This window comes from Mirounga leonina, unplaced genomic scaffold, assembly GCF_011800145.1.
Source record: "Mirounga leonina isolate KUSES-001 unplaced genomic scaffold, KU_Mleo_1.0 Mir_53, whole genome shotgun sequence".
NCBI lineage: Eukaryota > Metazoa > Chordata > Mammalia > Carnivora > Phocidae > Mirounga > Mirounga leonina.
In genome coordinates, this window is record NW_023270807.1 from 54,237,930 (window position 1) to 54,265,160 (window position 27,231).

General features: G+C 35.8%; 1 protein-coding gene across 2 annotated transcripts in view; it reads right to left on the reverse strand.

The window, feature by feature from the left end:
• MMS22L (MMS22 like, DNA repair protein) overlaps nucleotides 1–27,231 on the reverse strand; it is a 132,864-nt gene that overhangs the window by 96,888 nt on the left and 8,745 nt on the right. For both annotated transcript variants that reach the window (XM_034991562.1, XM_034991561.1), the window contains 4 exons: nucleotides 25,775–25,905; nucleotides 21,058–21,171; nucleotides 12,037–12,213; nucleotides 4,709–4,771 (listed from right to left, as the gene is read on the reverse strand). In XM_034991562.1, coding sequence (XP_034847453.1) covers nucleotides 4,709–4,771; nucleotides 12,037–12,213; nucleotides 21,058–21,171; nucleotides 25,775–25,905 — 485 coding nt within the window. The remainder of the gene's footprint in view (nucleotides 1–4,708; nucleotides 4,772–12,036; nucleotides 12,214–21,057; nucleotides 21,172–25,774; nucleotides 25,906–27,231) is intronic.

The following is a 27,231-nucleotide window of genomic DNA, read 5'->3' on the forward strand; positions in this document are numbered from 1 at the left end:
AATCCCAGAGGCTATGCTCCTCAGCTTTTGCATTTTTCACAAGACCTGTGGGCTCTCTGTGTCTCATCTCAGCTGTGTGAGTGTGCATAGACTATTTAATGAGAAAGCTACCCCAGAATATTCCATAGTGCCTGCTCCTGATCTCTGCTTTAGTCCTTTTTAATTTTAAATTTTTTTAAAGATTTTATTTATTTGAGAGAGAGGAGAAAGAGAGAGCACAAGTAGGGGGAGGGACAGAGGGAGAAGCAGACTCCCTGTTAAGTGGGGAGCTCAACGTGGAGCTCCATCCTAGGACCCTCTGATCATGACCTGAGCCGAAGGCAGACGCATAACCGACTGAGCCACCCAGGTGCCCCACTTGTTAAAGAATGTCTTCCTATCTTTATTTTGAAAGATCAAATTTAGGCATATTAAATTCAAGTATATTCCATGCATGAAATTCTTTTATTGAACTAAAAATGGAAACATTTACTCTTTTATGGCTAACATACACATGAAAGGATGCTCAACATCACTAATCATCCGGGCAATGCAAATCAAAACCATATTGAGATATCCCCTCACACCTGTCAGAAGGGCTAAAATCAAAAACACTAAAGAAACAAGCGCTGACGAGAATGTGGAGAAAAAGAAACCCTCTTTCCACTGTTGATGGGAATGTAAACTGGTGCAGCCACTCTGCAAAACAGTACGGAGCTTCCTCAAAAAGTTAAAAAAAGAATTACCATTTGATCTAGTAATCATACTACTGGGTATTTACCCAAAGAATACAAAAATACTAATTTGAAAGGATATATGCAGCCCTATGTTTATAGCAGCATTACTTACAATAGCTAAATTATGGAAGCAGCCCAAGTGTCCATCGATAGATGAATGGATAAAGAACGGTGTGTACACACACACACACACACACACACACACACAATGGAATATTACTCAGCCATAAAAAAAAAAAAAAGAATGAAATCTTGCCATTTGCAAAAACATGGATGGAGCTGGAGAGTATAATGCTAAGCAAAATAAGCCCGTCAGAGAGAGGCAAATACCATATCATTTCACTTATATATGAAATTTAAGAAACAAAACAAACAAGGGGGAAAAAGACAAAACCAAAAAAACGGACTTTTAATTATAGAGAACAAACATGGCTACCAGAGGGGAGGTGGGCGGGGGAATGGCAGAACAGGTGTAGGGGATCAAGAGTACACTTATTGTGATGAGTACTGAGTAATATATGGAATTGTTGAATCACTATATTGTATACCTAAAACGAATATAACGCTATTTTAACTATACTGGGATCAAAAAAAAAATACTTTTAGCTTATTTTATAAAAATAGCAATTTAATAATTGGGGGTTCATTTCTTTATGCATAACAAACCTACCTAAAAGAAATCATCAGAAGAATAAAATTTATTTGCAAGCTAAATAATGACTGTCAGTCTGTCTGATTGGACTTATTTTTAGGACTGGATAAAGTAAATTGAACTTCGGGGCACCTGGGTGCTCAGTCGTTAAGCGTCTGCCTTTGGCTCAGGCCATGATCCCAGGGTCCTGGGATCAAGCCCCGCATCAGGCTCCCTGCTTGGTGGGAAGCCTGCTTCTCCCTCTCCCACTCCCCCTGCTTGTGTTCCCTCTCTTGCTGTGTCTCTCTCCGTCAAATAAATAAAATCTTTAAAAAAAAAAGTAAATTGAACTTCAATATCCCAGTCAAGATCCGTCTGTCCAAGAAACACAATGATTCTGAATTAATAATTAGAAGATTACTGTCCCAGGTGTGCCTGGGTTGCTCAGTCAGTTGAACATCTGACTTGGTTTCAACTCAGCTCATGATCTCAGGGTTGTGAGATGGTCCTGCACTGGATTCCATGCTCAGCAGGGAGTCTGCTTGAGATTCTCTGCCTCTCCTCTGCCCCTCCCCCTGCTCTCTCTCTTCCCCCTAAATAAATAAAGTCTTAAAAAAAAAAAAAGGTTACAGTGCCACATCATTCAAATCTAATCACATTCTAAGTTGTTTTTAGCCTTGGACTCCTCAGACTCCTTGGCAAATGAAAATAATTTTTAAAGAATATTACACTTGTTTAGGATTTCTTTTTATACCCACCCATAGCCTTTAGTAGGAAATTGTTTCTGTGATGTCAGAAAATGAGGCTTTAAAAAGCAGGTAGTATAAAAGGAAATATCTCCCTTTTCATATGAAAACAATAATGCTGTTTTAAAGGTAGAACAATACTGTCAGCATACACAAATATTAAATAGTACTGCCTCTAAAAAACTGTTTTTAAGTTAAGAACTATTCAATCATACCTAGAGAAGCAAAATTAAACAATATATGTTCTTTTTACTAACAAAGTACAATGTCTGTTTCTAGAAAATCCTTTCTGGCTAGAAAAAGATTTGGAACATTATTTGCTTAATTAAAATTACAGTGGCATGCCTACCAATTATATTTGACGACTGCTCTATATGTGGAATGTATGTTTTTTAAATACTGCAAATGGATTCTTTCACTGTTGGAGATAAAGTCAAAGCACATGAGCATGGTCAGATTTTAATTTACCTCAATGGGGGAAAACAGATATAATCAAACTGATGGCTCTATTCAAACATATTACTTATTCTTTATGACCACCTACTGCACCCACAAAATTGATTTCAAGAACTCCAGCAAGTAGTACTATACTACTTATAAAATCTAATTTGATACAATCAAGGCATGACAAAATTGAAAGATCACTAGAGAAAATGGACTACTTCTTTCTAAATATTATAATGACTTCTCTCACAGGAAAAATGATTTTGACTTTACACTACGTCTAAATTCCCAGAGAAAGTTTCTTGTATTAGCTATACTCTCTCTACTTCTAAGATGACTGGCTTCTCAGTTTGCTCAGGACTTTTCTGGTTGTAGCACTGAAAGTCCCACATTCTGGGAAACCACAAGCCAGGAAAATTCTGATGGTCATACTACCTACTTCCAAGAATTACTTATTTATCCTCAAAACAGGTTTAGCTAACACCATTAAAATACTAGTTATATTGTAAACATATATTATGCAGTATCAGAATAACTTTTATCACATTATGAGTAAGACATTCCAAAGTTTTTTTTTCTCAAGTAAATGAGTTAACTTCATTTAACATCAAAATTAGAATGAGTCATAAATCCAAAGAAAAAAAGAATTGATTTTCAAGCAACTAAAAGGGTTGAAGGAGGGTTTTCAATCTCTTGGTCAAAGAGCAAACTTTTCTATGGAAGAGATATGATGATGAATTCTTTCTCCTGTTTGTCCCAGACCATTATGAGTATATGGGTACTTACCCATATGAACCTTTAGAGCCTCCTAAGAAATATTCTGTAATTTAAAACCTACCTGAACAAAACCATAAATTCATACACTGTTAAAGCCTAAAGGAAGTATAACTAAGAGGTTTTTAAGCTATGTTATGTTAAGGCATTGAGATTGGATTAATAGCTAATTCAAAGAACAATAAACACTTTTTAGTGATTCCCTACATTCTTAAAGAAAAAAAATATATGTAAGAGACTTTCTGAATTACTAAATCAATATGTTCTCAAAAAGAATGATGAATGAGAAAGCCAATTAAAATGACATAGAAAAAAACAAAAATAAAAAATTTTACAATGGTTGAAATAATCTTTTGTTTTTCATACAACTTATATGTGCACAAATCTTTGGAATTCTATCCTAGAATCTTTACTGAATTAGAAGATTCATATTATAAACTAAATGTACTTAGTTATTATATGCTTCACCTAAGGAAATTAAGTTAATATAGATAACAGGGAAAAGACAATTTCAGTCTATTTAAATGAGTTTTAAAGATATCGCTACAAAATAAATGAGTATGTGTGTGTTTGTACAAATGGGTACGTATGTACGTATGTACATGTGATATATATGTATCAATCTTGTACTATCATATTTCTTGTTTATTCCTCTACAAGTTTTTAACAATCTTTATTTCCTAACAGAAAAGTAATCTACTTCCCAAATTTAATAATATTCTTTACTAAAATTTCCCCTTAAATTCTTACATAAATAACTTCTATTACAAAACTTTACAGGACTACAATACAGTATGTTTAAAGATGTGATGAAGAGCACATTTAAAACTATTTTAAAAGGAGGTCAGATCTGACCTCTGGGCCATGAAGCACTACATTAACAGCTCTGCAGAAAGAAAAATGATAACGTATGAAATGAGGGCTCAGAAACTAGGACCTTATCAGTTAGAGTATGATTCGAGCCTGTAAGACAAATTGCTCAGCAAGGCAAGTCACCTTCCTGCTGTGATGAGGATATAGCTGAATTTCCAATGCTACTATCTCCCTCATCATGTCTCCTAGACTTGATACCATACAGTCAAGGAATGGCTTATAGTTTTGAAACATCTACTACTTATTCTGAATATATTTTGTCAAAGTCACCAACTAGGATAATTTTATTTGTCCTTCAACTGGCAACTCAGTGTTTCAAATAAAAATCTTCAAAGGACAGGCACTCATAGCAATGATCTCATGCTGACCCTTCATTGACAAAGAATGAGGATTCTACCTCAGGTTTTTAATAAGTAAACGAAGTTTGTTATTTAAATCATTTTAAGAGTTTGCTTGGTTCTTATAAAATCTGGAACGTTAAAAATTTAGCAAAGCCCACAAACTGTGTCACTTTAAAAGCATACCTGAACATTGATGGACTTTTTAAGCAGTTCTTCTACAAAATTCCAATTTGATTCCATTTGTCTCTAGAAAGGGAGAATATTGCACCAAAATTATTGCTCTTAATTATGCATTCAAATTATAGTACAGCAAGCTAGGAAGTACAAACATCATCAGACATCATTACAATTTCTTGAATGTCTAAAATTACTTGGACAAAGAGTTATGTGACAGACTTGGTAGAAAAAAAGCTTATAACTATTCCAATCCAATATAAACCTTATCAGGAGTTGTTTTATTAAACAATGGGATTTCTATAAAATTATAAATGTTTTAACAAATATTTAATTTTTGCTGTCATATATAATCTAACAGGAAAAACCACAAAAAAACTTCATGTAGTTTGTGGAGTTTTTATGCCTTGAGTGTTTTTCCTTATTCGGTACTTACCAGAGATTTTTTTCATTTTATGCATAATAATGTTAAGAGAGTCTACTCTAGTAAACAAGTAACTAAAAATTTTATACAGAAAATTAAAAAATTATATACACAGTGCTACCTCATTTAATCAATGGTCACTTATCTGGCAACCCCAACTATCTGGAAAACTCCTCACAATAAGGAAGAAAGCTGAAAACAACTTTCAAAAAGCCAAAATACTTCACAAAAGCTGGGCACTAAAAACGACTTCACCTTCCCACAGGAAAGCCTGGAGGACTTTCTCATAGGATACACAGTTCACTTGATACTCAGTTTCTTAAAGCTTTGGATATATGTGCATATTGGTCAAAACCAGAAGCAAAGAAAATGCCTCCGAGAGGAAGCAAGGAACAACTAGTTTCTGACAGAGAGTGAAAAAGGTACAAAAGGTAAGACCTCAAAAGGCAAAGCCAGAGGCCTTAAAGAATAGAAGCAAAGAGCCTTTGCATATCCTACCATCCCTACTGTTGTTTAGAAGGATGAACCCAAATGACCAATAAAGGATTAAAGCATGTTCAATATTCTTGATTTTAAATGGCTGGATAATGTTCATGTAAGATGCTAACTACATAAAATCACTAAATAAACATTTCCTTAATAAAGGTACTCAGTGACTGGTAGCCACTCTCTAAAAATGGCCCCAAATGACCCCTGTCTTCCAGTATTCACACATTTATTTAACTCTTCATCACCCCCACCCCACCCCACCCCACACTGTACCAGAGTTGGTCTGTCACCAACAGAATATCAACACTAATAGGAGTGATAGTATGTCACTTCCAAGATTAGGTTAGAAGACACTGAAGCTTCCATCTTAATGAAAATCTCTCTCTTGTTGACTCCGTCAGGGAAAAACCATAGTGTGAACAGGCCTGCAGAGGCCTATGTGATCAGTAGTAACCAAAGTCTCCTCACAACATGAGAAAGACTGGCAGTGAATCCTCCAGCTCCAGTCAAGTCTTCAGAGCCTGAAGCACCTGCTAATGGCTAACCACAACCTCATGAAGGATCCTGGGCCAGAACCATCCAGCTAAGCTCCTGCTGCATACCTGACACTCAGGAACTGTGTGAGATAATCACGGTTTATTGTTTTAAGCTGCCAAGTTTTGTTACACAGTAATAGATAACTCACGCAACAACTTGGTTATTTTTAGCAGAAGAATTTTTGACTTTTTAAAATACATTTATGTAAGTAAAGTGAAAGCAAAACATTTATGAGAGAATGTGTAGTAAAGCATTTGGCTTTGCCCAAAGAGAGTCTGGCCTTTACTGAAGCCAAGGATTCAGGTAAGTAATCTCTAGGCCCTTGGAATGTTATACCTGATAAGGAGTATCTTTGTTTGCCTGGGGGCCTAGAGTTCTACTGCATAGTCTAATAGTATAGTTGAAGGTGGAGGCTGGCCATGCCCAAAACCCAACAATGTGACTTACACTAAGGGCTATGGAGACGGGGACAGTTGATTTGAAGACTGAGATCAACCATGCAGGCTATCAATCCATCATGCCTATGCAAAGGAGCTCCAATAAAAACTGAACACTGCAGTTTAGGCAAGCTTTCCTGGTTGGAAATACTCCCCACATACTGTCACACACTGATGCCAGAAGACTAACGGATCTTGACTACATGGGGAGAAAACAAAAGGAGCTCCACATCTGGTACTTCTCCTGGACTCTGCACTATATACTTTTCCTTAGCTAATCTTAATTTTCATCCTTTCCCTGTAATAAACCATAACCCTGAGTATAAGAGTTTTCAGTGAGTTCTGTAAGTCTAAGTAAATTATATGGTTTTGGGAATTCTTGGGCTTGCAATTGGTGTCAGAAATGAGAGCAGTCTTGAGATTGTGCCCTAAAACTTGGTAATTAGCCCTAAAACTCTTCCAAAAGGAGACCATTTTAGGGGCACCTGGGTGGTTCAGTCACTCGAGTATCCAACTCTTGATTTTGGCTCAGGTCATATCAAGGTTGTGGGATCCAGCCCTGCACTGGACTCTGCACTTGGCGGAAGGAAGTCGGCTTAAGATTCTCTTCCTCTGCCCCTCCCCACACTCGCACAAGCCCAGGGCCCAGGCATTCTCACGTGCTCTCTCTCTCTCTCTCTAAATAAATCTTAAAAAAAAAAGATGATTTTGTCCCATAATACTATATGTACACTGTGTTAATGTCTTTACATTATTACTTCCTCAAAAGAAAATTTTTCCATTTCACAGATAACACAATTAAGTCTCAGAGAGGTCATGTATATACAAGTCAGAGCAAGGATTTTGCTCCAAAGCTAGTATTCCTTCCATTTTCTAACAAGCCTTCCCTCAGCTTTGAGTAATTCACTTTTATATTGCTCTTTACTAAGAAAACATCACCACTAGTCCCAAATAAGCAGGAATATGACAGGATTGGTGTATATAGCCTTATAATTTGATAGTGTTAATGAGTATATTTTAATTTCTGTTCTATCTAGGCATTTTGAATCACATGAATCATAGAGAAGTAACATAATTTTTGTCCAAGGAATTTCAACTCTGTGGATCAATACTGTGGCTATAATCTAAAACAAAAATAAACCATCATTCAGATTAAAGAATGGCAACTAAATCATGCCCAAATCAAGTCTGAGTAAGAGACTATGTATCAAAGGATATTTTTTTTCCCACAGCAAAATTGAACCTCGAGCATCTACATTTTTTTTCTACATACTAATTATACATAATTCCTCTGATAGAAAGGAAATAGGAAGTCATCAATTTTGGGCTATGTTTTATATTTCTTATCCCACCATCAAAGCTAAGACACCCACTTAAGCCTCAGGATAGTGGTGTCTCCATCACAAATATAAAATAGATCCCTTATACTCCACTTCCAGCAGACTAGGTAACCTAATACAACTTTCACTTCAGACCTTTTATCTAGTCACCATTTCAGATGTTTCAAAGACGAGCAACAGCTGGCCTGACTGATTGCACTATGTTCTGAGCAGGGAAAATACTGTTAAACTGATCCCTGCAATGCCCAAAAATATCTTTTCTCTTTAAAGGATATTTGCTTTTAAAATAGATGACAGGGATTGTGAGAGGATAACACACTCTTATCTAGGTTGAAAGAAAAGCATTAAATAGAAATACATGAAAATCTCTGGCATGAGAAATGAGATACCAAATTTTCCTTATAAGCCTATATTAAGCAATTGGCAAGTTTCGTGATTTAAATATACATATAGCCAAAGTTCAATTCACACAAAACTTTTAAAATAAAATTAAAAAATTAAGCATATCTGAAACCTATTTAAAATGTAAAGATTTCATGCTAACTTTCAGGGCAAAGCAGTTCACATTTAAAAACTGAAACATCTCTATGGTTTTTATAACACTAGAGATATTCTCCACTGAAGAATGTAGGCCTAACCATTATCACTTCCTATCATCCTCACACCAGATTACTTGCTAGTGAAATAAAGTATGCTTAACACATGGCCATTTTCTTTTTTTTAAAGGTTATTTATTTATTTATTTGACACAGAGAGAGAGAGAGAGTGTGTGTGCTCACAAGCAGGGGCAGCGGCGGGGGTGGGGGGGTGGGGGCGGGGAAGCAGGCTCCCAGCTGAGCAAGGAGCCCGATGCGGGGCTCGATCCCAGGACCCTGGGATCATGACCTGAGCCGAAGGCAGACGCTTAAGGGACTGAGCCACCCATATGCCCCTGCATGGCCATTTTCTATATGGCAGTTGGCTATGATACTATATCATAAGGAGAAAAATGAATTCAGATAATTTTCAAAAGTCTGATCTAAATATATCACAGACCCAAATTAACATCCTATATAATCTCTCTGAAAGGATGAGTCAATATGCCTTTACGTTTCATAGATTAGAATGATTATATGACTTTAAGAACCAAATTGACACACTTCTGAGAGTAAAAGGGAAAACTAACCAGATACGATAAGGGGATCATAGGCATAATTGGGACTGTCCACGGCAAACTGGTACACATCATTACCCTACCAAAGGCCTATTCATAAAAGGCACTCTTTAGGAGGACCTTAATATCAAGTTTATCTAAGTGATAAAAACAGGCTGATTTAAGTACTGTGTACCTCAGTTTTGTTACCCATAAAATGGACATATTACCCTCTCATCTGCTTCACAATACTTCACTGAGATAAAAACTGTGAGATATTAAACACTTTGCAAATGCAATATGCTGAAGGTATCACCCCTAATGAAAACTAGTAACAACTAGAGAGCTTGCATTTTTCTTTAAGAGCTATTATAGAGTCCAGAAACATTTGAAACTCTCTGAGGACTCATGAATACAGGCAAAGTCTATTTTACATATACACATATACATATATATTATACATCTTTATTATTTTTATCATACGAGAGGTTCTTTTTCAAATATCATAGCTTTTTCCTCCTAAAACCTCCTACATAATTTAAAGAATTAAGATTTTTTTTTTTTTTTTAAGATTTTATTTATTTGACAGAGAGAGAGACACAGTGAGAGAGGGAACACAAGCAGGGGGAGTGGGAGAGGGAGAAGCAGGCTCCCAGCTAAGCCAGGAGCCCGACGCGGGGCTCGATCCCAGGACCCTGGGATCATGACCCGAGCCGAAGGCAGACGCTTAACGACTGAGCCACCCAGGCACCCCGTAAAGAATTAAGATTTTTGGGGCACCTGGGTGGCTCAGTCATTAAGCGTCTGCCTTTGGCTCGGGTCATGATCCCAGGGTCCTGGGATTGAGCCCCGTGTCGGGCTCCCTGCTCAGCGGGAAGCCTGCTTCTCCCTCTCCCACTCCCTCTGCTTGTGTTCCCTCTCTAGCTGTCTCTCTCTTTGTCAAATAAATAAATAAACTCTTAAAAAAAAAAAGAATTAAGATTTTTAAAAATATATGTATTTTGGCAAAAGATAATCACACAGGAACTGCTGACATTAAAAGACATAGGTTAAGCTATTTTAAATACAGACAATTCAATTACTATCTTGATTCAGAACTAATAAAAGCACTAATTTCCTATGGAGTTCTCTGTATGAAATAGAAGAGTGATTTCAGCAATGCAACTGTGGGTGGTTGTACCAGTACAACTCAACATTACAACAGTAATAGTAATGATATATATTAATGTAGCTAGATTATGTACCACACTGGGAGTACGTGGAGGTCAATATCAACCACTACTGAAATACACCACTCACTCGCTCAAGTGTTAATGGCAATTCCAGCAAGCATTAATAATCTGAAATCATGTTCCTTGAAGCAAGAGGCAGTACAATCTGTTTCATGTATATCCTATCATTGGCACCTATTATTATGATAGCCACTCAGTGGGAACTCAGAAGTGCTTAACTAATTACCATATTTATTTACACTGATTAAAATCAGAAATGTGTACTTGGGGGGAATTAAAATGGGAAGAGAAATAAAATGTTTATGTAAAGACATTAGAATTATAGGTTACTATTTGAGTTCTTTTAATGCTGTTCTAGTATCCTAGTAATTAAAAGATGTTAAACTATTAACTTCACAAAAATATTCAATAAAAGGGTTACTACAATAATAATGACAATCTGCTAAGATTTATTGAGTACTATGTATCAGCATTGTAAAAACTCATGTACAGAAACAAAAGACATACAATCCTTTTCTCTGGGAAGTTCATTCTATTGATCCCCTCTCAATAAAATAAATTCAATTGATCCCTCTCAATAAAAACAATGCTTAAATGCGTTAATACTGAGCTGTGGGTGAGTTTCTCAAAGTACTTTCTGACTTTATTAGTTTACTTTATCTTGCGATCTCCTGAAAAACCTTATTATTATTAGGGAGACTATTTAGAGGACCTTTTGAGGCCCTTTTCCATTTCTATGACGCTACTGTCAATGTTAACTGATCTTCAGATTCCATGCATGATTTCTGAGCTGACTCTGTCCAGTATTTCAAAGAGAGAAAAATCTGTCAAGGAACAGGCTTCATAAGCAATGATCCCTATACCTGGTAGATGATGAGAACCAAGAAACTTTTTAAAAATAAGAATTCCCAAACTCCAAACCAGATTGCTAAATCAGGATCTCCAGAGCTGAGATCTGGAAATCTGAATTTTTTAGAAACTCGTGGGTAGGTCTGATGATCAAAAAAAAGAGACCAGTATTGAAAATACAGACACCCTGGCTTCAAGATTCTAGACATTTATTTTATGGAGCTGATGGGCTGACAGAATAGTATGCTACTGACTTCTAAACATGGAAGAAATTATACACAAATAGGGTTTCAAATAAATATGTCTACCAGCCAGTTTTATTCATAGGGGTTTTTAAATAACACTGTAAAAAATGTTTCTAACTAGAAATTAATAATTAAAATCTATTTGAAGTAAATCTCATGGTTAACAGATTATCTTTATAAAAAGCTTCCCTAAAGAAGTATTATTCTGAGGAAATAATTTTATGAAATTATTCACAGAAACTACTAATTCACTACTGGAGATATAAGCTTTCCCGTCAGCAGTCTTACAGATGTTAGAACTAAAAGACATTTTCCGAACAACTCAATCCCTAGATTTCTGGATGGGGGAATAGAGGCCCAGAAAGGTTGAAGTAATTTACTGAAGGTCAAGCAACTACTTAGTAACAGAGCCAGGATTAGATCCCAAGTCTTCTACAAGGTGTTTTTCCTTAAACAAACAATAAAAACATAAAGATTATCATTTGTCTAGATGTTTACAGAAAGGTCTAAAACTTCTAGATTCAAAAGCTGAATTTATCTCTGTAGGATTGTGATCTAATTTTTGTTGTGTTTCTGTGCTCACTTACTTTCTGTCTACAAAAAATATATATTAATTAATAATATAAGGCAATTTAAAAAAATAAAATCTTACCATTTCGTCTGGTGTTCCATGGCGATCAAACTGGTAAAGTGATGCTACATGAGTGACGATCCACCAACTAAAACCTAATGGATCCCTGGGCTGGATTACAGGCACAGAAGGTCGTCTTCGGTCACTTGATTTTTCAAAGAGTGTTTTAAGTAGTTTATTCAACCAGTTCCAAAATGACTATAGAAAGAGAGGTAGTATGATTCAATTAAATAAAGAACATAACCTTTGGTTTGGGCTTTTTCCACCATTTGCACAAATATACACACACAAAAAAACAAAACACGTTTATAAAACTTAAATAATAATAAAAACACAAGAACTAGAGCCTAATTAATACTTTACAAAGATTCTACATGTTCCACAATCACATCTTCTGCTGTCCAGGCGTAGCCATTATCCTGACCTTCATAATAAATCATCCCCCCTCCCTTTTTTGTTTTGTCACACAGGTATATAAGCCTAAATCAGATATCGTTTGGCTTTCCACCACTGATTTTTTTAATGCGTTTGTATTCTTAAGTGGCCTAATTCTATTCTTTCATAACTTGCTTCTTTTCCTCAACATGTGTTTCTGAGATTCATCCACTTTAATAGAGTATAGTCCCAGCTCATCAGAGTATTCTAATATATGACTATATGGTAAGCCATTTACCTGATATACTGTTGTTGAACATTGGATGAGTTTTTAGTAAATTTTTTTTTCTAAGTATTTGTCCATTTCATAAACCTATTCAAGTTATTAGGCATACAGTTGATGACAATACCTCAACTTTTAAAATATCTGCAGAATCTGAAGTCATGTTCCTTTTTAAATTTCTAGTATTGACTGTAATAATTTCAGGAAAAATTAGCCAATTTTAGTAATCTTTTTGAAGAGCCAACTTTTGACTGTTTTGATCATTTTCATTGATTTGATCATCTTTGTTATTTTCAATTTCATAAATCTGTGTTAGTTTTATTTGCTACCTTTTACTTTCTTTGGGTTTATAATGCAGGGATTTTCTTCCCTAACTTTGTGTGTGATGAATTCTTAGCTCATTGATTTTCAACTTTTTTCCCCCTCTAACATCTGTATTTAAAGTTATAAATTTCCCTGTGTATCATTAGCTACAGTCCCAAAGCTTTAACTAGTATGTTAGTTATCATTTACTTTGAAATATTTTACAATTTCAATTATATCTTCTTTCACCTATCTCAATATTTCTATGCATATGTATATCTCTCCTTGTAGTTCAGGCAATTTTTATTTTCTACATTTAATACTTTGTTCTTAGCCACATAAAAATGTTAATTTGCTTTACCTTCCTGATAAGTTGAACCTTTTATCAGTACACAATGACTTAATGCTTTTGTTGGTTTTAAAGTCTAATTTTCTCCAATATTAGTGTAATACGTTACCTTTCTTACATCTTTTCCTATCAATTCTGAGCCCTTCTGCATTTTGTTTTAGATTACCTCTTGTAAACAGCTTACATTCTGTTCTGACAGTGTATCTTTTAAATGAGCATTTCAGTAGTCCACTTGCAGTTAATGACTCATACATTTAGTTTTAAATCTACCATCTTATTCTGTATTTGTTTGTATACCTATGTTTTCCACAAACACCCCTTTCTTGAGTTCTTTTGGGTTAAATATTTCTTTTCTTCCCCCTCTACTAGCTTGTAAGTTAAAGTCTACTTTCTCTTCTTTCAGTGATTACCTTAGAAATAATAGCATACATCCAAATGTCTTGATAATATATATCTTTGCTCTTCTCTTAGACAAAATAAGGACCTTAAATTCATTTATTACCTATCTAATTTCTAGGCCAGATTACTGTGTCCTTTAACTCTCTTTTTTAAATTCCAGTAGATTATATTACTGATTTATACAAAACATTTACTACTTTCTTTGTGCTTTATTCCTTCATACATCACACCACTTCCCCCCTTCCCCAATTCAGGCATCATTCTTCTAAAATATATCTTTTAGAATTCCCTTCAATTCTGCTTCATTGACAATAGCTTTGTTTCACCTCACTCTTGAAAGATTTCGTTGGTAAAAAATTTTAGGTTGACAACTACTTTGCTTTAATACAATAAAGGTACCAGTCCACTGGCCTCCTTTGCTTTTGAGAAGTCAGTTTACAGTCTAATTGTCACTCTTTTGAAGGTAACATAATTTCCTGTCTGAATGCTTTTAGCTCTTCTCTTTGTCTTTGATGTTCCACAGTTTCACCATGATGTATCTCGGTCTGCTTTTCTTTTTTTATTCACCCTACGTAGAACTGATTGGGTTTCTTAATATGATAACTTTCATTAACACTGGAAAAATTTCTGCCATTTTCTCTTCAAGTATTTGCTCTGTTCCACTCTCTATTTCCTCTCCTTTGGGACTACAGATAAAAGCATTATCAGATTTCCTCTGTATTCTCACATGCTGCATTTAGCTACCAGGTCTCTTCTATTTCCTTTCATCTTTAACAGTTCTTCAGTAATTATCTTTCATAATTTCATAATTAGATTCACAGTATACATTTTTCGCAAGAATACCAAAGAAACATTTTTCTTCTTTCATTGCATCATATTGAGGGTACATAATATCAATTTGTCCTATTATTGGTTAACTTTGATCACATGGCTAAGATGGTATCTGCCAGGTTTTCTACACCATAAAGTTATGGCTCCCCTTGTAATTGGTATTGTATAGATACAGCAAGCTGTGCAATTATTCTGTTTTTCATCATACTTTTGGCAGCCACTGAGGATTCATGCCTGAAACAATTACTAAGGAGGTTGTCAACTGGTGATTTTCTAATTCCATCAACATCTACATTTATTAGGAAGAACTCACCTTCCCTCTATTTATTTATTTATTATTTATTTATTTGTTTATTTATATCAGTATGGAACCATAAACACTTATTGTATAGATCACAATCCTTTGTTATCTTTTGTTTCTCAAATTATCCTAGGTTTAGAGTGTGGGAGATCTTCATGTTGGCTCTTTTGTCCTTTTGACATGTCCTCATTATTTTCTGAGTACCTCCTTAGTTTCCGGTACAGAATGTTCCAGTCTCATTTTTCATTTTCCATGCATCAGTGTGGAAGATCAAGACATTTGCCAAAGGAGCTTTGTTTCTTTTCAATGGAGGTTAGTAATTTCAACACCAAGACATTGCAGTTTCCTCATTGTTACTCAGATACCATCGTTTGTAGGCCCACCTAGTGGATAAGGTAGGAAATGCATGTACGTACACACAAATCTCTATCTAGTTCCAATTATTAAAAAACATTATTTCATACTGATCTCTCAAATTCCACTCCAACACATTATCTTTCACTCTATCTTTCCCTCTTTCCATATTTATAACTCAATTTTCCAACAGTGGCAAAGTGGTTCTTAATTACCCATAATGTACTTACTAATTTGCTCAGTCCTAGAGTACAAATATCTAGAATTGCTAATCCATATATAACACTGTAAGACAAATCTACAAACAAGAGTCCAGGATCTGAAGTTCGTTATAATTCTTTTGTCTTTAGCCTTAGCGTAAATTGTCAAAGTAGTGCATTCCAAGTCCTCCAGGTCAGTTCCCTCCCGACCCCGGCCCCCATAGCTCCTCCCATGTGTTATTCACTTGTAATACAGTTAGGTTCAAGTGTTTTTCTTTATATTCCACTGAATTCCTCTTCCGTACACGTTGATTTATTTCTGGAGCATGTTAAAAATTAACATGGTTCTAATGTCATAACACATTCAAACCCTTCTACTCCATTTGTCACTCACCAATCTCCCATTCCTACCCACCAATTTCAATAGTTCCTGATTTGTCTTTCCAGTATTTATCTGGGACAACTAAGCATACACATTTCCTATTTTCCCCTTCATACACAGAAGGTGGCATCCTATAAGTATTCTTTTGCACTTTGCTTATTTAACAATAAGTCCTGGAAATCAAACCATTATCAGTTCAGATATTTTATTCATTCTATTGAACAAATACATAATACTCTAATGTGCTAATAAACCATGGTTTTACTCTCCTGTGTATGGGCATTTAGGTAGTTTTTAACATTGTGCTTTTACAAATAATGCAACAAAGAGCCTGAGGCATATGAATTTTTGAATTGCTATAGGTATATACTAAAGGTAAACTTCTACAAGTGGGAATGCTAGGGTCAAAGTTATAAAATTCTTGGCCCATACATTTTGAATCATTGTGTTGTTGTTTTTGGTATTGATGTTTTTATTTCACAGAAAATTTTTACAAGAATCTTTTTATAATGCTTAAAGGTGGCAACATATATAAATTTACACATACATGTGGCAGCTGAAATATAATGTATACAGGTCAGAAACTACTAGATTGCACATGGCATCGCACAGGTGTCCCCTGCCTTATTTGTGGCACTTTGGGGAGTGCACCTAAAATATATTTAGGTCTGTTTCCCCAAAAAAGGAGTGCATTAATTTAGCTATTCTTTTCTTTTTCTTAAACGTGCATTTTCTTACATAATCATGTGGTAGGAAAATAACATGGGCTGTACCATCAAATAAATCCACACTGGAAGCCCTGTTTATCATATTCTGACTGTTATATAAACAGTTTACTTAACCTCACACCCATTCTACTTGCTGGCACATAAGAAGTATCACTCAAGGAATATTAATTTGCTTTCCTTCTCTGAAATTGAAGTCTAATTGATGTTTACTAGATAGTGAGTGTTGGGTTTTTAGGAAACAGTCATACACATAGATCCAGCATTTAGAATATTTCTTGGAACACAAATATGTCCCTGATCAAATTAGTTTACTTCCATTCCTGGAATTCCCATCTAATTTGGGGTGTATGTGAATTTCCAAACATTCCTGAGTCTCTCTTAGGCTTCTCTAATTGCTTCTTGGGAAGCATCATCCTCTTGGCTTCACAGAAGTCAGCAGGAGCCCAGGCAACATTTGAAAATAACTTAAAAACCCTGAACAGCCTCTCCCCTTCGGGTAATTTCCTTAGAACATTAGTCCTTCGAACACAGACCTGGTTGCAGAAAATGTCTCTTTCTCAGCAGGAAAACTCCAAATCCCATTCAATCTTCACCTCCCTCATTCTAGGGATGGGGTGGGGGAGGCAAGGGATGGGGAGACGGAATCAAATACTTCTTTCTGGAAGAATGTTAGCATGCCTGTGCACAAGCATGTGCACACACACGATTTCCTCTTTTAAAAACATAATGAATACATTGTATACATCAGTGCTGCCACATAACAAAGTTTCAAAATCTTTGTACAAGATGAAAAAAACACAAAAAACAAAACAAAACAAAACCTCTGCCTTCAGTCCGGAAAGCTTGTAAGAACAGGCCCTATGTGGAGCTCAGCCGGCTGTCAACATGTCTTCTGTGATATCATTAACACCCAGGTGGATGAAGCAGAGAAGCTGCCCTGCTTTTCCTGAAATTTTCAATTGTTTTTTCTGTTTTTCTTTCTTGGCTTATCCTCATCCATCTCCATCCCCAAAGACACTGCATGTCAGATAGTCAGTACAAAGAGTAATTTTTAACTTGCTTCTTTATTGTCTTAGAAGAAACTTTCTGTCATTTTGTTTCCTTTTGGTTTGGTCACTTTTTCTTAGTCTTGAGCTTTCTATCAAGGGAGTATCTCACAGTTTCGGTCCATATAATATCTATACAGTAAAGAGATGAGACCTACATCACTTTTTTCTAAGCTGAGGGCTGCTCTGTTGTGTCATACTGTTTATTCATTCCAGAGGCTGGAAGTCCAAGATCAGGGGTCTGTCATAGTGGAGTCAGGGCCCTTCTCTAGATAACAGATTTCTGGCTGCGTTCTCACAAGGAGGAAGGCTTTCTGAGTCTTTTTAAATGTTAACTTGTTTTTTATGATGTTTTTGAAAAGTCTAGTGCAGGTCAAATTACTTTGCTCTTGTAAGTTATTAGGTGTTTTTGTCTAGAAAATTTGATAATTTCCTAAAGGACCTAAAGTCATTTTCCGTATTTCTGAAGTCAAGTAGTTTTAACAGGATATACCTTGGGATGGATTATTTGGAGTTAATCTTTCCAGTGATCTGGTAGGCCCTTTCAATATGTAGAATTAGCTTTTTTTTTTTAAATTTTTTTTAGGAATGTTTTCTTGGATAATAGTTTTGAATGTTAGCTATATCCTATTCTGTTTTCTTCTTTAGGGACTCCATTTATATATACAGCTGTTTCTTCTTTGCTTATCTTCCATTTCAGCTATTTTCTAACTCTTTATATTCCTTTCTTCATCTAATTTTTATTCCCCTGGTTGTTTTCTGTCTTTCTTCCATACCCCTGATTAAATTTTCATTTGAGTATATTCTTCTTTGGCACCTTGTCACTTATTCAACTCTAAAATGATTTTTCTTTCATTTCTCTCCTGCATTCCACTTACTCTTTCCATTCACTTCTGGCTTTAGTCTACTTGTTTTTAACAACTAAATATCTTATTCAGGGTGTTTTTGTACAGCCCCAAATGCCTGCCTGTTTAATCTGGAGTGTTATAATTTTCTTCTGTTTCACAGTTGTTTCTTGGAGAAAGGGTTCATCAGCTAAAGTCTATCAATTCTGTTTCCTAGTAGTAACTTTATAAACACTTGTTTCAAAGTTTCTTTTTCCTTTCTTTCATTTAGTAGATTTAGACTACTTTAAAAGATTTCTAGTTCAGTGGAGCCCTCTTTTGCCAATATACCAAAGTCCCATTTCTTTCCTGGATTTCCTTTCTTTTTTGGTGGTGGTGGTAGGAGAGTGGGGTGTGAGAATTTTGATTTTGTTTTTCTAGATCATTTTACCCTTTTATTTCCTTTCACCTCCCAATCACCAAGGGTACCATTCCTTTTTTTGCCTTTTTATTCTCCAGAAGGTCTACCTTCAAAGAGTGCCTCCTCATGTCATATACACACTTTCAAGTTCTAGCCCATTCTCTGACTTACAAGGAAACAATCTCAGTATTTTCACAAACTGGCAGTGGTTTTAGACCAATTTGAGGACTACTGCTAGCATTTTTTCTCAGGCTGCCCTTGCTTGCTAGAAAGTTTTATGGTAGAGCTTTGGTGGTGGTTTTTACCGTTAACATTTTTATCATTCCTATCTTGTAGTTATGCTATCAACGTTGTGTGTGTGTGTGTGTGTGTGTAGTTTTATTTGTTCTTGCTATTCTATATTTTGGGGGGGAGTTACTAGGGGAGATACAGATTTAAGTATCTACCCATTGTCTGTGGCTGCTTAGAAGTCACTGGCTTGAGATTTTTAGTACAATCTAGGCAACAGCAACTCAGGCTATAAAGCTGTATGAGGGCTGGCTTGCAAATATACTGAAGAAATTTTAAACTGCAAGGCATCACAGTAAAAGACTTGCAATTTTCCTTACAAATTTAGTTGAGTTTCTAGTTCATCCTTTTGGGGGCCCAGATTTATGGGTAGTCAGTATATCAGTAGGCTACCAACTTGGGTTAACTCTGACCTCTGTCTTCTATTCTTTTACCTTATAGGGTATGAAAGCTAATGTTCAAGTTTATACAATTTAACAACTGCTTATAAGGTTATGGGGCAGTTTCAGTGTTCAGGGGACCTGAGTTCCCACCCACATTTAGTATTTGACCTCAAGAAGTATTTGACCTCAAGACTTCTCACTTTCTACAAGCTTACTGACACATGTAAATGCTTATTATTTGATACCCAGCATGATTAGATTACATTAGATTATTTTTTCAACAGGAAGGTCAAAATGTCTTTCCAGGCATGGAAAATTCTAAGTTGAATTTAAAAATAAAATAGCCTTCAAAGTCTGAATAATATGTTATTTTACTTGTATTAAAAAAATGAAATGACCTCAGATTTTCATTATTTTAAGATAAGTAAGTCTAGTTACTACATCAAATGAACAGCATATAAATCATTTAGGTTAAGCAATACATATTGCTATGCAAATTTCTACAATATATTTTAAAATTATGCTTACTTTTTTATTTAAAATTTAGAGAAAGATTAAGAGAATCAAATATGAACATGCCTACATTAATTATATGTAGTTTACATGTTCAAGTCTGAAGTTGGTAAAATAAGAAAAATTATAAAGAAATATAAAATTCTTAAATGATAAGCTTTACAGAAAATGGAAAAATTGATGTTTACCATGTCAGTGAGACAAAACATCCTGGCAAATGATCAAAGGAAAAAAATCCCGAGACTCTAATGTTGAAATCTCACCAAAGGAAGCTGAACTCTGACAAACCAAAATGCGAGGAAAATATTTTTTTCTTACTTAATAATAAGATGTGCTAAATTTATACTTCAGTAAATTTATTGCTAGGATAATAACTGAAAATATAGTACTTGTAAATTCACAAAAATACGTTTGTTTTTAAAAAGAGAGAGCACCACCCAAACCCCAAATTGTGGAAAACTGGGAAATTATAAAACCCATGAAAAATCAAAGGACTTTTTCATATAACATAAATCATTGTATCATTTCATAATTAATTATTTGTACTTACTTCTACCTGTATTTCTCTTTTTCTACTAATCCACAACACCTGAAATAAAATAAAGCCCCATTCTGAAGAGTTGGCTCAAAATGAGGTCCAAGATTTCTTATGTTCCCCTTTGCACTTTTCTTCCTCCTTTCTTGAAATAATGCCATAAAATTCAGTAATAAAAACCGACTTTATTTCTCCCCAATCTAAATCTGCCATATTTCTTAATTAAATTGTTTTCTGGATTACTAGACAGTATGAAGTATTTTAGCTTAAAAGATTCTTGACAGAACAACAGCAAAAAACTTGAGAAAATAAGAGTCAAATCCTGCACTTCTCCTAGAAGTTTCATATTGCCACTTTAGGGTTAAAAATGTAGTAGGTGTTTGGTACTCAGTGCTCTGTTTGGTGGTGGTGGTGGTGGTGGTTGTCTTACATAAGGAACTTTGTAGCATTTTTCTTGGCAAAAACCATTGCAAAATTTCAATGTAAGAGTTAGGAACAGTAATTAACACATCAACTTTACAACTTACTTCTGAAAGAGACCATTTACTTCTGTGTTCCAGAAGATGAATGACTAGAACCCATAATTCTTTAATGCAGGAACATCGGCAGTGGTGACTTGCTAACGCTTCAGAAGGCCTAACCTGTAGAGAAGAAGCAAATTCAATTCTGTAAGAATTTTACATGCTACATCTTTCTCTCCAAATGTTTTAAAAGGATTTAGATGACATAAACTGATGTTCAATTATATAAAATTGTTTACAAAATATGTGCCATTCCATTAAATTTTAAAATAAATTCCCATTTTACTTTTTTTTTTAAAGTAGGTCCCATGCCCAGCGTGGAGCCCAACGTGGGGCTCAAACTCATGACTCTGAGATCAAGACCTGAGCAGATATCAAGAGTCAGATGTCCAACTGACTGAGCCTGCCCCTAAATTCCCATTTTACAACCAAAAGTATAGAATGAACTTTATTTTCAACCTTTAAAAAAACCCTTTGCTTTAGGGGTGTCTGGGCGGCTGAGTTGTTAAGCCTCTGACTCATGGTTTCAGCTCAGGTCATGATCTGTGTCCTGAGATGGAACCCCAGGTCAGGCTCCATGCTCAGCATGGAATCTGCTTATCCCTCTCCCTCTGTCCCTCCCCACTGTTCGAGTGTGCTCTCTCTAAAAATCAATCAATAAAATCTTAAAAAACAAAAATGAAACCAAAAACCTTTGCTTTAATCATCAATGTTCAACAAACTTTTTCTGTAAAGGGCTAGATAGCAAATATATGAGGCTTTATTGGGACACAGTCTGTCACAACTCCTCAACTCTGTCACTGTCGTACAGCATCAGCCATAGACAATAGGTTAAAAAAAAAAAAAAAAAAAGGATGGGCTGTGGTCCAGTAAAATTTACAAAACAGACAATGTGTCAGATTTGGCCTCAGGGCAATGATTTCCTAACCCTGATCTAATCCATCAGCCACAAGAGAAAAACTTCTAATAAAAAGATTAGAAAACAAATTTTAATCCACTATAAAGCAGACTAAAAAGTTTTTACAAGTCAAAATAAATACAATTAGGGATTTATAAAGGTTAAGCAATTTTATTTTATTTATTTTTTAATATTTTATTTATTTGACAGAGAGAGACACAGCGAGAGAGGGAACACAAGCGGGGGGGAGGGGGGGAGGAGTGGTGGGAGAGGGAAAAGCAGGCTTCCCGCCGAGCAGGGAGCCAGACGTGGGACTCGATCCCAGGACCCTGGGATCATGACCTGAGCCGAAGGCAGCCGCTTAACTCACTGAGCCACCCAGGCGCCCCAAGGTTAAGCAATTTTAGGTTAAGCTTTTTTTTTTTAACAAATATATCCTCAATGGCCCTAAATAATGCAAGGCATATGCACTATATTTGCAAGTATAACTAGACTTCAGAAATTCATTATGTAATTACTATTTCACATACACTACATTCATGTTTCTAACATAACACAGAGTCAAAGATAACTTTTAAGATATTACTAAATCGAGAGGCTGCTGGGAAGATGGCAGAGTAGGACGTCCCTGGGCTCACCTCTGGCCGCTTGGCCGCCTAGAGAACATCCAAGTCGGCATAAATAACCCAGAAAGCAGCCCGAAAACTGGCAGAACAGACTCTCCGCAGCCCGGCATAGACAAGTGGCCACAGCGAAGCAGATCCACCCCCTCTGATCGCTCTTGGCAAGATCCCATCAAAGCGGTGCCACAAGCCTGGCAATGTGCACGCGGCCCAGACAAGGGTCAGCACCACTCCAAAGTGAGTCCTGCCCCAGGGAGAGGGGAAGAAACCACACACCAGTCTGACTGTGACCCCAGCAGTGGGCTGGGGGCAGGCAGTGGGTCTGACTGCAGACCCCACTCACCAACAAAAGCTTCTCAGGGGACTACACAGGGACAGTGCCTGCAGTTTGGTGCTACTGCATCTCTGGCAAACGCCTGGTCTGACTCAACTCAAGCCCAAGGCAGCCCTGGACCAGCCCACTAACACCACGGGCACCAGACTCTGCCCACAACAGGTAGAGAGCCATCGTAGACAACAGGACTGAAGGCAAACACATCCTAGCCACAACGGTAGGACACCCCTGGAGCAACACACATAGTAGACACCCCCTGAAGCACCAGGTTCTGGGGGACAGACATTGTACTACAGGACCTCTTCTTCATAAAGCCACAACTTTCAAGTGCAGGAGACGTAGCGGACTTTCCTAACACAGAAAAACAGACAACGCAAGAGAGAGAATGAGGAGACAGAGGAATATGTCCCAAATCAAAGAACAGGACAAAATCAGAGCAGGAGACCTAAGTGACACTGAGGTAAGTAATATGTCTGATAGCGAATTTAAAGTAACGCTCATAAAGATAATTGCTAGAATTGAGGAAGGAGTCCAGGACCTCCATGAGACCCTCCACCAAGAGACAGAAGACATAAAAAAGAACCAGTTAAGAGTACTGGACTCATTAAATGGAAATAAAAACAGACCATCTGGAATAAATAGCAAGCAAGAGGAAGTAGAAGAAAGGATCAGCCACGTGGAGGACAGAGCCATGGAAAGCAATCAAGCCAAGCAGATGAGAGGGGGAAAAAATACGCAAAATGAAAATAGACCCAGGGAACTCAGCAACACTGTCAGGCTTAACAGTCGCATGAAAGGGATCCCAGAAGAAGAGTGAGAAAAGGGGGCAGAAGATTCGTCTGAAGAAATAATAGCTGAAAACTTCCTGAATCTGGGGAAAGAAAGAGAAATCCAGATCCAGGAAGCACAGAGAGCCCTCAACATAACCAACCCAAAGAGGTCTGCGCCAAGACACAAAGTAAATAAGATGCCCAAAAGTAGTGATAAAGAGAGAATTTTAAAAGCAGCAAGAGAAAGGAAAGCAGGTACATATAAGGGAAACCCCATATGGCTACAAGTGGGCTTTTCAACAGAAACTCTGCAGGCCAGAAGAAAGTGGCATGATAAATTCCAACTGCTAAAAGGAAAAAATCTATAGCCAAGAATACTCTATCCAGCAAGGCTTTCATTTAGAATAGAGGGAGAGATAGAGTTTCCCAGAAAAACAAAAATTAAAAGCAAAACCAGCCACGTCCCTGTCACACACGATGCCATTGGCCTGTGGGCCCCAAATTCAGTCCAGCCACCCTCCTGCCCGAGTCAGCATGCACGGCCTGCCACCTGCTCAATGCCAAGTCAACACGCCTTCACCTCAGATTGCCAAGGGCTCAAATTGACACTCTTCTCAAATTCCTGCCCCTGTGCTCAAGTCTGTGCACAAAAGTGGGCATAATTATAACAGCAGAATGAAGCAACCCAAACATTTAACGATTTCTGTGGAATATATAATGGATAAAAGGAGTGTGCTAGGCTGAGAACATCTCCAACAAGCACATCAGAGAACAATACATACAGCATGATTCTGGTTAGTAAAAAAAAAAAAAAAAAACCTGGGAAGAATAAAACAAGATGAAACCAGAGAGGCAGACAAACCATAAGAGACTTCTTAAGCATAGGAAAGAAACTAAGGCTTGCTGGAGGGGGGTGGGGGGTGGGGATGGGGTAACTGGGTGGTGGGCATGAAGGAGGGCATGTGATGGAATGAGCACTGGGTGTTGTATGCAACTGATGAATCACTGAACTCTACCTCTGAAACTAATAATACACTATATTGTTAATTGAACTTAAAAAAAGAGGAACCCCCCACCCCCCCAAAAAATATTACTAAATCATGTCTGGTCAATCCACTAAATAACATCAATTATAAAATTATATAGACCAGATTTAGAAGATTTTGATAATACATAAAACACAATCTAAATTTTAAAAAATTATAAATCCTGATTTCCCATAAGGTTTATGCTAACAATTTGAAATAACTGATAAATCAACACATTTCCATTGCTGGAAAATGAGTAGGTATTGTAGCATCTTCAAATCACTGTCTGCATTAAACACTCAAACACAATTTAGTAAGAAGATGTAATTTCCCCCATGTTTCTGTACTTTTTTGAAAAACAAAATCTTGGGGCGCCTGGGTGGCTCAGTCATTAAGCGTCTGCCTTTGGCTCAGGTCATGATCCCAGGGTCCTGGGATCGAGACCCGCATCGGGCTCCCTGCTCAGCGGGAAGCCTGCTTCTCCCTCTCCCACTCCCTCTGCTTGTGTTCCCTCTCTCGCTGTGTCTCTCTGTCAAATAAATAAAATCTTTAAAAAAAAAAAAAAAAAATCTCCCTTTAAATTTGTCAACTAAAATTAGTTGACTCATTTATTGTATTATGTAACAATAAACATATACTCATTTATAGTACTCATTTATTATATTATGTAACTATATATATATATGTTACTAAAGGGCTGGACTCTCCTAGTTGCATAGAAGTTAAATTTCCAGTTATTGTCATAAACATCCTGTTTCTACTTATTTTTGACAAGATGGAAAAAGCTATTTTTAAAACAAAACAACTGCCTCTGATAAATTAATTTTAGCCTGTTTTAAATGTTTAAATCAAATTCTTTTCTAATTCAACTCCCAGACCATAATAAATATAAAATTAGGAGAACTAACAAGTAAACCAATCAGATTAAATTCTTATAAATGACACACATTAAGGACTATTATCATCAAGCATCAAAAAAACAAACTTTTTTTTAATTTAGATTCAAGTAGCCAACATATAGTACACACCATTAGTTTCAAATGTAGTAATATAAACTCTTATAACATTACCTTGTCATACCTGTTGAGTGACAGGCTTATTAAATCACAAAGGAGATTTTCACAATGTTCTTCAAATAGGCTGATGTTGGTTAAATTGTCACCTGCCAGATTCATAAATTGATGACCGTATACAACTTGTTCTAAAAATATAAAAAAATATATCCTACTTAAAACTACAGATTTTACTAATTCAGAAGGAGGAAAGTAACTATACTCCTTTAAATTGACTTACAACAAAACTGCAACATATACAGTTAAAAACAAATTTCTTTAGAAATAAAAGTTAAATTTGAGGACAATTCCTTTCTTATATGATCACTGATATACATTACCCAAAGAAAGTTTTCAATTTTCTCAAGTGCCACTTAATAGACTTCTCTTTTCTTAATGTGGTCATCTTTAAAATGTAACAATGTAACGTCACTTAAGGAAAAAAAAATAAAAGTGGGGAAATGCTAGAAAATCTTCACCAATATTTCTGACCAATAAAGGCTTTAAAACATTTTGTAAACAAATACTGATTAACTAATCACATACAAATGTTTTGTGGTATGAACAGAGAAAACCAAGATAATAGATACTAAAATGTGTACCTATCAGATTAAGTACACCTTGAAGTATTGCTCCAAGGAATTATTATCTGAAATACAAAGTCCATGTGAGAGAAGAAATTATGTATTTGTAGACATCTTTGTATGTTTGTGTGCATGTATATATATGTGTACACACATACACATATATACATACATGTATTTTTGTATTTATTAGTTTACTGAAAACTAGGTATTGAGATAATGGATGTTTTTATAACCTATAACCTAAATTGATAATTTACAAATAGGTAATATTTACAAAATATTGCTAAGTTGATAATGGACTCTAAAGATGCCAAATAGCAAGACCAAGAAATAAACAGGCAATACGTGAAATAAAAAAGTATTATCCATAATATATACAAACTACTAATTTTTTTAAAAAAAGAAACATGAGCAAAAGATAATGAATAATAAAGCAAATATAAAAAACAGTAAAATTATGTAAAAATGTTCAACTTCATTGGTACTCAAAAAATTGCAGAACAGAGATTCAATATCATTTTTCGTGTATTATTTGGCAAAAAATAAAAATAACTGATAATATCCACTACTGGCAAGAGAATGAGGCAAAGGCATGCTTGCAGTGTACACAAATTGGGGAAACTCTGTACAGCAACTAAGCAGTGGTTACAATATTAAAGCTGAATGTGCCACTCCAATTCTAAGAATCTACTCTACAGAATAACTTGTACATGTATTCAAAAATGTATATATACGTATATATATATATATATATACACACACACAAGGATGTTCCGTGAAATATTACTTGTAGTACCAAAAAAATGGAAATAATGGAAATATTAAAAAATAGACTTGGCTAAATAAATTATGATAGAGCCATAACATACAGCCCTTAAATGAATAAAG